Source organism: Drosophila santomea, chromosome 2R (assembly GCF_016746245.2).
Source record: "Drosophila santomea strain STO CAGO 1482 chromosome 2R, Prin_Dsan_1.1, whole genome shotgun sequence".
Lineage (NCBI taxonomy): Eukaryota > Metazoa > Arthropoda > Insecta > Diptera > Drosophilidae > Drosophila > Drosophila santomea.
The window spans coordinates 16734870-16747167 of record NC_053017.2 but is presented as its reverse complement, the minus strand read 5'-3'; the positions used below and the strand labels follow the sequence as shown (position 1 = coordinate 16747167).

Below are 12298 nucleotides of genomic sequence, written 5' to 3'. Positions count from 1 at the left end.
TCCATTGATTGGGTAGCTAATTTGGTTATTATCTCCCTTCACCAATGGCTTATTCTGGCCAGAAGTACTCACAGTATCTCCAGCTCCACCAATCCTTTAAAGGCGTGCTCATCCAGACAGGTGATCTGGTTATTGTCCAGCTGAAGACTCCGCAGCGATTGGGCTCCCTTGAAGACGCGTCTGCCCACGGTGGTGATGGCATTGTTGGAGATGTCCCTGAAGGATTAGCAAAGTCATGGGTTAATGATCCGATATGGAGTTCGATGTGAGTGGTAAGTGTCGACTACTATCGGCTACTTTGGAGTTTACTTACAATCGCAAAAGACTCGCTGAACTTGTCACAAAGTTTTCAGGAATTGCCTTTAGTCGATTGTTGTTTAGGCGTCTGATTGAATACAGTGTTGGATTTGGTTTTGGTGTTTTGATATCAGTTTTTGTTTTGATTTTGATTTCGATTTTGGTTTTGGTTTGGTTTGGTTTGGTTTTTGGTGTTGAGACGAGCATTTTAGGTACGCAAAACGAAACGTAACGAAAGCAGAGAGAGACAAAGATCGGTAGAGATATGCAATAAAAATAAACAAGAACAAAAACGGGAATCAGATACAAAATGTTAATAATACAAACTAAATCTGGCATCAAGCTAAATTCAATTTGCACGCTAGCTATATTCTAAGTCTAAGAAAATATCAATTGATTATAGTAAGATCCAATGTGGAGATGATCAAAAATCGGTTAGTAGTGAGTTCAAAATTCAATATTCAAAAGTTATTCATGCAACTAGCATTACTGCAAAACAAGTTATACTCTTATAGCTAAGGGCTACTCACAGTCGCTCGAGGGAGACCAAATCTTGAAAGGAGTTCCTCTCGATCGTGTGGATCTGATTATCCGTCAGTTGGCTGTGGAAATTCAAAGTTCGTAGAGTTAATCGGCCAATTGCGATTTAATCGATTTAATGTTCTATAATTTAACTTACAGCATTCGCAGCTTGGTCAGCCGCTGGAAATCCGTCTCGTATATCACGGTCAAATTGTTTCCCTGCAGTTCGCTGCGAAAAAATATAGATAAAGAAATTACGATTACGATTACAGAAATTGCATTAATTATGTTGCAAGTCGCTGCGTTGAGGATGCAACCCAACAGGCATTCATACAGACAGGGCGATAATTTTTTTTAATTGCTTGTAAGACAAGCGGACAACAGCAATCTGAGATATGAATGCAGCTGCCAAAGGTAAAATCGAGCTGCATCCACCAGCTCGGGAGAAAGAGTAAGGAGTACGACGAAGATTTCTGTTGCGGGTTGCTGATAACGAGAATATCATATTTAATCATTGAACACGAAACGGCTGAGATATACTCCGCGACCCGCCAACGAGGCCAGAACTCGTTTCTCGGCCAGAAACGCAAGAAACACAAAATTTGTTACCTGTAGATGTCATAACAATGAAATGCAACCGACCGAGAGAGATACTATACAAAAGACTTCAGTTAACCGTATGCGCATGCGCAACCATCTACAAACAACAAGTTGGTCTCAGCTGCTCACTTTTTGAGTAAGGTTCAACTTCGACTTCGAGTTTGAGTCTGAATCTGAGTCTGAGGAGTCTGGCTCTTGGGGGCCCAAACAACAGGTAGGAAGACCTTCTGCGACCCAGACGTAAAATATTTTCTGTGCGGCTTAAGCCTTAATGAATCTCGCATCAAGTTGCCGATGATGAGGCGGCGGCTATACCACATGTGTTATGTACATGTGTAGCCTGCTGCTCCTCAGTATATCCATGGTATCTATACACACTAACACACAGGCACATACGTCTTTTTAATGAGCTTAATATCTCTTCGAGATGTGGGCATCTCTAGCTCAGATCCCACTGATTACAGCAGACAGACCATAGTAAGTGCACGGCAAAAAAACATAATAACATAACGATATCCCATGCTTATGCGGGATAATACATTTGATAACATTCAATTCAAAAAAAAATGACCATCGAAACATAGCTTAGTCTTCAGATTTACATTTTAATTAAGCTGGGATTTGCATTGTTAAATAACCAAGTTTTTTCTCTCTGTAACTCAACCATATAAGATGGTCCAGCAAGATTTTCAATGTGCTTTGTTTCGCTTTTGTTGGGTTAAAAATAAAAACAAAAGTCGTTGCTCGTCGCCATCTAATTGCCAAACATTTTTCAAACGCTTCTGGTGCTGCTTTTTACGTAATTTGTTCAAATCACTTTTGGTTGGGAATGGCCGTATGCATAATTTTTGCCGTTTTCCCTGGCTTATAATTAAGCATTTAACTTCATTAGATGCGTGTGGGGCCCGATATAAAAGCATTCTGTTGGTTGGTTTTCGCCCACCGCTGCCAATTAGATGCCATCTTGGGGTTTGCTCTTTTGTGGCCAGGCCAGGCCAGGTGCCCTTTTCTCCATTTCGGAAACCGAGGAGCAGAGAAACCGAGGAACAGAGTAACCGAGTAACCGAGGAGCCATGGAACATCAAAAGCAGCTGCCACCTCGTTTACCTCAGCTATAAATTAGTCGTTCTCAGGTGTGAAGGGCCACCGCCAAGCAGTCAAACAGGCAACCAGTTCAAACAGCCAAGCAACCAAGACACCCGTTTTCCACAAATTAGATATGCAAAAATGCTGTCGTGTCAATTGAATCAACTGTGTGGGTGACTGGCAGCCTGTCAGCTCAGAACTCTTCCATTCTGGGTACCTATCCTCTTCGGGCTGGCTCTCTCTCTTCACCCAAAACCCCTTTCTTCGCCCGGGGGGGCTTAGTAATTAAATGGCAATGACATGGACGGGGGCGTCGAGAGTGGGAGAGGGTGAGGAACACAATTTGCCAGAGCCCCAGTTTGCATTTGCCATTGTTTTTTGTCCGGACTCCCATGTTTATATGTATGTACGTATACATTTGTGCTCCAATGTTGGCCATCCCGTTCGGTGCACATGGACATGGCCAATAGTTGTGGGCATGTTCAATATTTGATATATGCTTGTGTGCCGGGTTAGAAGGTTCTGCTCAGCTCAGCTCAGCTCGGCATTAGGGTGTCACAAGTTTGGTTGAAAGGTTGGAAGCTTTTTAATTACTTTATCTATTAAAATCGAATTCAAAAAACTGGCACTATGACTGGTGGTTGGCTTAGCAAAAACTATGCAAAAGTATTTAACAATTTGTAGGTAGATGGATTTCCGTTTCAAAACCGTTTCAAAACATTTAAGATGCTTACTATGATGGAATATAAGATAATGAAATTTGAGCTAGGTAAGTCACTTAAACTCATACGTGCCACAGACAATGCGACTTAGACTGTATTCAATTTCATTGAAACAAAAGTACTCTTCACCTTTTGGAGTTTTCCCCCGCCTCGGATGGCTTTGGGAATTAATTTCCCCCGCTCCAACAATATAATCTGTTGAAATCATAATTCCCCCAAGAGCCTTTCCATCACATCCTCACCTGGTTGCCAGTCGCTTATTTTGCTTCTTTCGCTGCCCCACTTAAGCTCAGCTTAAGACTCTTGACACATTCTCCCGCACACACTTTGACACCCAGAACCTCATCTCCAATCTCTCCCCATGGAATGTCACTCTCAAAAATGGGACATATACATATGATCCGTGGGCCCTGAGGCACCCTGTGCATAATAGAGCATAGTATATTATAGTATAGTATGGCATAGTACGGCATATATCGTGCCCAGGTCAGTTCAGTTCGGTTGAGTTCGGTTCTCTATTTTAAAATGCAAATATGTCGTGCATGTTGATATGTTTTCTGTTTCTGTTGGCTCACTGCTGGCTGGTTTCTGTGTTTTATATTGCTCTCTGTATGCAGCATTAAAAACGAATAAATACAAAAAAAAAAATACAAATAAAAATAAAAATGAAAATGAAAAAGAGCGCAAATAACAGCAGCCAAATGTGTCCCTGAGCACAGTCGCCATCCAACCAACCAGCCAGTCAGCCAAGTTGCAACCGAGTTGGCCCGACTGCTTATAACTGGGCTATAATGCTATAACGTTAATGCCGCCACTGCTGCCGCCGCTGATATCTGTTATTAATTTATGTAGAAAAACTGCAGCCACGACAGCGGGCTTTTGAGGCCGCTGAGGTTGGAGTTGAGTGCTCGAGGATGCCGAGGGTGGCTGGGAGGTGGTATTTTGCATACACTTGCTAATTGCCGGCGCGTTAATTTATGTGGCGACTGTGAGCGATGGACACAGAATGGAGATGGAGATGAAGGAGTCGCAATGGCAGGCGGAATCGGAATCGCAGGCACAGTCACAGTCGCAGCGACATTGGCTTAATGCATTCGACTCTGCAACATGCAACATGCAACAATTATTGCCGCCTGGCCACTGATGCGCTTATGCGGCTCCTTCGGCGACAATTAATAAACTTAATGGCGATTTAATGTAAGCAGCTCGCTCCAAAGTTGGCTTGCGGCTCCCTGGTAGCCTCGTTGTCCGGCTGGTTGGTTCTGTTTCTGGTCCTGTTCCTGTTCCTGGTTTTTGGACCCTGGGGACCCTTTTTCTTTATCGCTATCGACACGACGACATGGTCACGGCTTTATTTATTTTCCCACACCAAACCAACTACCCTGCGAACCGCTGCTGTTGTTTGCCTATGTTGATTTTTAAATAAATACAAATCGCACCAATCCCGGCCAGCAGCGGGTCGTGTGCGTCCGGACCCGGGTCCGGCTTTATTATTTTAATAGAGTGTGCTCAATGTTTGAACAATTGGCAACGGGCAACTGGTGAAAGGAAGGGCCATATTCCATAATTGGAATTTGTCATGCAGCTTCCCGACTGGCCAGCAGAAGGAAGTATCTGAATGGATATCTAAACTGAACGGATGGAAATGGCAAGGTATCGATATGGCATTGGGGCGGGACTTGGCGGAAGTCTTTGTTGTCCCATGGGGGAAGTGTCTTTCTGTTGGTTTTATGTCTGCTCAGATTGTTTGCATAATGGCATTTCAATATAATTGTGAATTTAATATTGATTTATGACTGCATTTCAAATGGGAGTGGTGGTAATTGAATGCTGAAAATAGCACTCACACCTCAAAACGATTCTTAAATAGAAATCAATAAGGGGCGCGTGAGTTAGAATATAATAAATAGATACAGCTGCTAGAATCTGTTTGGAATAAAATCCTCTGTCCATTTCAAGCACCTCAATCGCACAATAGGGTAATCCGCATTCGAATGCATTTATTGTAACAAAATACTTACAGTCGCTCCACGTCCGCTGAGATTTTCCTGGGAACAGAGGTGAGTCCTCGATGCGAGCAGTCGACATTTAATCCTGTGCAGGAGCAGACCCTCGGGCAGCGGGCCTCCGTGATGACGCCCACTCCGCCGCCGGGTATGTGGATGCCCACTGACCCCAGTCCACCGCTGGATACCGCTGAGCTGCCGAATCCGCCGGAGTACGGTTCCGCGTGGACGTGGGCATCATGGGGCAGGAGTAGCAGTAGTAGCAGGATGGGCAGTATCAGTAGCCGAAGCTGGAGCCGGAGCCGGAAGGGTGGTGGCATCAACGTCGTCCTGGACAGCGCGGCCATTGTGGCACATTTATGAAGCAGCGACAGCGGCAGCGGCAACGTGCCTAATTGAAAGTGTCCCCCGAATGCCAATCCACTTTGTCAACAGCAATCACCACTGGTCAAATATTTGAGGGAGAAAGGATAAAGGATTGATGATGCGTTCGCAGGCACTTTCACTTCACTGATTTCACTGGATTAATCCTTTCGATTCGAGATCGAGTTTGAAGCTATCGGGTAGCTGTTGTTGTTGGGTAGGAATATGTCCGCCCGCGCTCCACGGCGCACTTAACACTCGGGGTTTTTCCTACGGCGGTACGCTCTTTTGCAGCCGTCGCGAACGCGCTTCTTGACCCAACTGAGCGGAGCGGCCGGCTGAGCAGATGTCTGTCCGTCGAGCGCTCGAATGAAAAGTATCGAGTATCGGAGTGGCGAGAGTATCGGCGGCGAGTTACTCTCTTTTACAACTCCCTACAGAAATCGTAGGTAGAATCCGGCCATGTAGGTAGAACAGCACGCACAAGTTAGGTAGCAGGAAATGCACTTTTCCTTTCCTTTGTCTCGTGTATCTGGTAGTTGGTATCTGGTATCTTTCGGATACTGCACTTGGCTGTCAGCAGCTAAAGCAGCGGACGGGGAGCGGCAGCAACTTCATCATCATCATCAGCACCGGCGGCAGCACCAGCTCGAAGGCATCGCAGCGACCTGCTGAGCGCATCTGCAACAAGATTGGGAAAGAATGTGTCGGGAAAATCATGAAAAATTATCTATAAATTCGGCAAGGCATCGCCGCGCCAACAGCAGGAAATTGCCATTGACTGAGCGTTTAAATATAAATCTATGCACTTTACGGTGTGTATTTATTTTACTTAAAACTTAAGATATATATACACGAGGAAGTTGAGTGGCAGAAGTTGGATGTACATATAAAACTCAACTGTCGTGTGTAACGCCATGATATATTGCCTGGCCACAAATTAGCTCCTCTTTTTTATATTTTCAATGAAAAAAAAAACATCCCTCGAAACACCTGTCGGATTGAGCGGTAGCAACGACCACTAATCACCTCCAGAAAACTACAATTATCAGTTGTTTGAATAGCATATGGCATGGTATGTTTTTCCTGGGGAAAACTCCCTATCAACAAGTAAACATGGGAATATTAAACGAAGGGTTTTCTTTTGGATAAGCATTTATTTTGAATGGATTATGTTGCTATAACGTTCCTGTGCTATGAGTTATTACTGATAGTTAATCTGACTAATAATGATAGTTATGCGAAACAAGAAGTCTAACAATTACATGAAACTAAAATTCTTTTAAGCGACTCAGAAATATGAAAATAAGAGTGTTCTTTGACCTCGTTTTCCATTTAAAATTTCTATATTGCCCTAACCTACCAGAACTGAGGAACTATGCTATCTGGAAGCTCATCTAGTAATTACTCGCATCTGTAATCTCTGGGCTTCCGCTGTTCGATTCCCCCGGGGAACTCACAAATCATATTTAAGAGCACTCTGGCCCAATTAAATCTCTGGTTTCTTCTAATGACCCTCCTCCGCCGTTCCTTTGGCCCGTTCATGCTGAAGTGCCAGTCTTCATATACATTCCTCAGGCTAACACTATTCAGATTCGATCTATATTTGGCTCTGTGGGGTACACTATCTCTTTCGCTCGCCATCGTGGCATCTCTTTCGCTGCTGGTCGGTCTGTCATGTCGTGTACTTAATTTGCAAATTGACATGTTAAGGCACTCCATCCCGTTTGCTCGCTGCTTCTGATATTAATTGTTTAAATTAACATTTGGATAAATGACAGCCGCGATTGATTCTGTATGCAGAAGGCATATTCGGTTATTGGATAACTGGAGTAATCAGCGTAGGGCTGTCAAAAATCGCTTTGCGCCGAGATATATCTTCCTCTGTTTCACTTAACTGGCAATCAACTTAAACTCAATTGAATGTCAAACGTAATTTGAGCAAGCTTTCCATACAAACGGAATGCACATTATACACACATGAAAAAGTACGAGGAGAGAACCTATCAAGACCAGGCATGGGGGCCTTTAATCAAAAATTTATCATATAGTACCCCCCTGTTCTGCCCCCTCCTTCTCCTTTCTTTTCTCACGAGCTGGAAGCTCTGGAGAAAATATTTTTCGAACGACAGCAAAGGCATGCCTTTCCCATCACGGAAATTGCGGGGGTGTATACTCATACATATATATTTTGTATATATGTATGTATGTACATATATGCTCAAAAGATGTAATCACTGCATTGTCACCCGGCCGAAGGATTGCTCCTCCATCCTGCAGCTCATCCTGCTCAGACCTCGGTTATGCTACGCTCATGCCTTGAGGGAATCTCTGGCTCATAGTCGGCTCATATGAAACATAAATCAGTGAAATTCTATACATGCCACTGATTGTCTACTCTTTTGCTCGACTACTCCTCCTCTTCATACAACCCCCAATCCCCAATCCCTACGCCCCCCATAGCCCAGCAAATTCCGAAGCAAATTCAATGCATGCCAATAACTCGTTCTTCTTGTGCCCAAGATGTGGAAGACTAAGAATCCGGTGGAGTGGTCGCAGTAGTAAGCCTGCTTCCAAGTCGCTCTAAACTGGAAATGGCAAGTGGACGTTTGGTCTAGAGTGCCAACGAATTAAGCTTGGGTAGGAAAACAACAATAATTTGATACCAAGAAGAATCCAAAGCACTCAATATCAATTTGGAACAGAGTTATAACAGGAAAGTGATTTGTGTTTGCAAATTAAATGGGCAACGCAAATTGGGAAATTTGCAGTTAGAATACGAACTAAATAAATAAGTGAGGTCTAATGCACATAAATTCCATCTTAAACTAACATTCTACCTGGAAATACTAGCAAAATACTTGTATACCACAAAATGTTTGAATTTCCAACCATTAATGTGTTTCAAATTTCACACAAGATTAATATATAACCTAATTATTCTCTTTCAATCAAAAAATGAAAACCAATGCATATTTGTGTGCATTCTCTTTAGATATTTGTTTAGAAGTAATTAAAATATGTGCTGCATTAAAATTGAATTTCCATTTTCAGTTATTTGATGATTCTTCCTTTTATTGTTAGCAGAAATGATTACTTTAATGCATAAGCAATGACCGTTAACACGATTTTAGAATGGGCACTTGGCATATTTAATGAAATCGATGTCGTTTGCAGAAATCCCGATCCCAATAAACATCCCATCCGCACATTGTACCAACTCCAATGATGTTTCCACCCACTCAGCACTCTTTCTACAGCCTTTTGGTCGGACACCAGGAGATAAGATGTGTGGAAGAGTGGAGCGGAGTTTGTCAGAGAACTATTCAAATAACGCAGCGCAAATAAACCCGAGACACACATAGATAGAATGTCATCTGGCGCTCAGAAATCTCCGACTGGACTAAGAGAGTCGTCTGCAGATTAATGACGCGACCTCGCACCAACTGAAACAATAGATTTATGGTAGATGGATGGAGGAGTTGAAGATGGAGGCGCCCAGCTCAAACCGAGCCAAGTGAGCCGCCTGGAGGCTCTTGTGGATTTTCCAATAAATTACGCTTAAGTATGCACTTAATTCAAATAATGCCACTGGGTGGGTAGTAGTCGGGGGAGGGAGCCACGCGGACCAGATGGAGGGGTTGCCCCCAAGTGATTTGTTTTTTTGTGGCTTACACGAGGAGTGGAATGGAGTGGAGTGTAGCTGCAGTAGTTTGAAAAGCGAATCCCACTTGGGGAGGTGGTCTCTGTTTGTCCATTGCCTATGACATGTGTCAAAATCGCTCTGCTCCTGTACACCCATCTCGAGACACAGAGATAAGCCATATCAAAGTTCTGCCCGCTCCGCCCACCGAGGGATTAAGCTGAAGTCAGCGTGGCCAAAGTCAAACATGTCGCTCTGCAGATGAAGTAAATGTCGGGGGTCTTAATCAATGGGAGCACAAAAAAATCACAATAAGTACGGGTGGGGGGAAAAAACAGTTGACATAGCAGAAACGGAAAAACAAAGTGCAAACAATCAATATATCAGATGGAGCTGGAGATGACGATGAAGATGATGACCCAGACAACTATTCGGCATTTGTGCCCACTCCCCAAAGCAGTTTCACCGAAAACATATACTTTTCGATGGGCAGCCTTTGTGGGGCAAGCCAATTTCGATGCCCAGACATGAGAGCCTCAATTAGTGCTCAAGTATCCAACGATTATGGATGTATAAAGTTGAAATGTTAAAAGTTGAAATAAAACAGAGACGGAATGTCAAAGAATGAGGAGACCCATAATTATACTATTCATAGGCTCTAAATGATAATTATCATTAAAACAAAGAAGATACAATGGAGAATATCATTTACGGGCTGAGAACAGGAAAGATCTGTCAAATGTAAATGGTAATTTCAAGCGTAGATAATCGAGATTGTATCTCTTGACGTGGGGACCTGCGATATAATCGACAATTTACAGCACATCAAAATATTTTCCCAATTTCCTTCTCAGCGTTTCTCCACGCTGATGATCCGATCATCATCTTTCCCCATTTGTGCTTTGGCATTTCCGCAGCTTCTTTTCTTCCCACACCCCCTGCCATGCTGAGGAATATGTCGAAAAGAAAGAGTTCCGAGCTCCAATGCTCAGTGCTCAATGCTCAATGCTCAATGAATTGTATTACAATGCAAAAGCCGGGGGCAAAAGAAATAATAATAAAATCAGAGGAAAAGGCCGTACAAAGCCCAGTTCCAATAGGGACTCTCGTCGACAGTTGTCCAAGCCGGAAGTGTCGCATACTTTTACGGATACACCGACTTAATTATGCGCATAAAATGTAAGAACAACAAAAACAGCATCCCCATCAAGACGAGATGGAGCAGCAGCAGCAGCGGGCAATGTCGGGCTTGAAATGACAAAACACAAACATTAATTGCTCCACATTCACATTCACGTTCACGTTCACATTCTGATGCGGGGGCGGGGTAGGAAAATCAGATGGATGGATGGCATTGGGGATGGGGATGGGCATGGGGATCCAAGAGGACGGGGCGTACATATGCTCTGGGGACCGACAGTCGTTTTCCCCCAGGAGTTGAGTGGAAAAGAAAGCGAACAGGGTAGCGAAAGGTGCACTGAAAGAAAGCCCAGCAAATTAATTCAAACAGTAATTAGATAGACACGTTTTAGGGCAGATTTTTAACCACAAGATAATATATTTCGTTAAACATACATGTAACTTCCCTTTCGCCTCACAAGCTTTTTTTGTAATACATTTGATAAAGTTTAAGTGATTTGAGGTATTTTTTATGAGAGTGCTAAATAAATTTTTAATATAACTCGGTTGATGCCAGAAACATTAAAGTTTAGTTGGAGCATATACTGCCCCTCCGGAAAAGGTAGAATTCTAGTCACACGGTGATTTATAGACTCTGCAGTTAGTTTATCCAGTACTATATCATGCTTCAATGGATATGTTTACCAAAAATTGGTATATAATGGTTATTATTGCGGTCTAAGCTTAAAATATCGACTTACATTGAATGGACATGAATGATTTAGGTTGGAAAATTCTTTAAAGGTGTCGTAAAAGAAACTAGCAACGGGATTGGACTTCTGATTCTTGACGAACTTGCAACAATCCAATGTTATATTGTACAGAAAGGGCTTGTATCCATTGAGTCGTTGGTACAGTGCACCATTTACCTATGTCACAGTTCTAGAGTTTTTGGAAAAAGTAGTCCGTTTTTTCATACCTTGGCATTGGTTATCGGTAACTGCAGGATTTTGGCTTTAACGGAAAGGTACTTGTATGTCCGGTTGACCGATTTTATTTGGCAATATTCAAAAGTGCAATATTCCTTATCCACTGCCTCGCACCTTATATTTGTAAACTCGACCATGGTAGTTGTCTAAAATGTATGTTTACCTCTGACAAAAGTCATTTAGGGCTGATTTAAGTGCGTATCTACGTACTCTGCTGACCAATTGCATGGCTATCCAGAAAGTAAGTATTAACTTTGGATTTGTATACATCCTAAGGCATCGGCGATCACTTTAAAACGAATTTTCAATTTCGAGCTTTTAAGCTAGTATTTGTATGGATTTATCATAAAATTCATATCAAATCAATTAAAATGTAATTAGATTCGCCACAATTCGCAAATATAACTACATTATTGGAACATTTGTTATATATGTATTAGAATTGAAATTCAATGAACCTTTTGGCCTGTCTGGTGATTGATCAGTGAGAGAATAAGAGCAAAATCAAAATTTAATTGAATTCTTCTTGCATCTCAATTTGTTCAATTGTTTTTCCACTAACCTTTGATTAAACTGATTTGATGACAGAGCGTAACTCCTATTACTCAACAGCGAGTAAGCTCGGCTCTTCACCCAATTTCTGTGAGTGTAATCAGAGCGACTCCATTCAGAGAAGCGGCTTATAATTTATTAATCTATGCATAGAGCCCAACAAATACTCGTACTCGACTCGTAATACCCCTGCACGCCCCCACTTTCTCCACCCTCCTCACTTTCGAGTGCTGGAAGGTGTTGGCAGCGGGTCCGTCTCCTCGGCAGACAGTCCGTCGCTATCCGCCGCTATCCGTAGCTATATAGCCTGAATATACGGACCACTACATGTCACTTTAATCTCTTGGAAGTGTCACTTTTGCAGCTCTCCAAGTGTGGCTGCCGTTGATGTGATGTTGC

At 42.8% G+C, this 12298-nt stretch overlaps 2 protein-coding genes across 5 annotated transcripts in view; both read right to left on the bottom strand.

The window, feature by feature from the left end:
* The window catches only part of LOC120444341 (protein slit), a 55709-nt gene that overhangs the window by 15881 nt on the left and 27530 nt on the right, over window positions 1–12298 (bottom strand). For 2 of the 4 annotated variants that reach the window (XM_039623911.2, XM_039623912.2), the window contains exons 2-6: window positions 5249–6277; window positions 977–1048; window positions 828–899; window positions 314–385; window positions 73–216 (exon numbers count right to left, since the gene is read on the bottom strand). In XM_039623911.2, coding sequence (XP_039479845.1) covers window positions 73–216; window positions 314–385; window positions 828–899; window positions 977–1048; window positions 5249–5580 — 692 coding nt within the window. In that variant the 5' untranslated portion in view covers window positions 5581–6277. The remainder of the gene's footprint in view (window positions 1–72; window positions 217–313; window positions 386–827; window positions 900–976; window positions 1049–5248; window positions 6278–12298) is intronic. The other 2 variants (XM_039623913.2, XM_039623914.2) reach the window with 1 other exon arrangement.
* Window positions 10889–11617, bottom strand: LOC120444898. The gene is made up of 4 exons (XM_039624887.1): window positions 11558–11617; window positions 11338–11493; window positions 11120–11287; window positions 10889–11044 (listed from the first exon to the last, which is right to left on the bottom strand). The coding sequence occupies exons 1-4, from the start codon at window positions 11615–11617 to the stop codon at window positions 10889–10891; spliced, it is 540 nt and encodes a 179-aa protein (XP_039480821.1).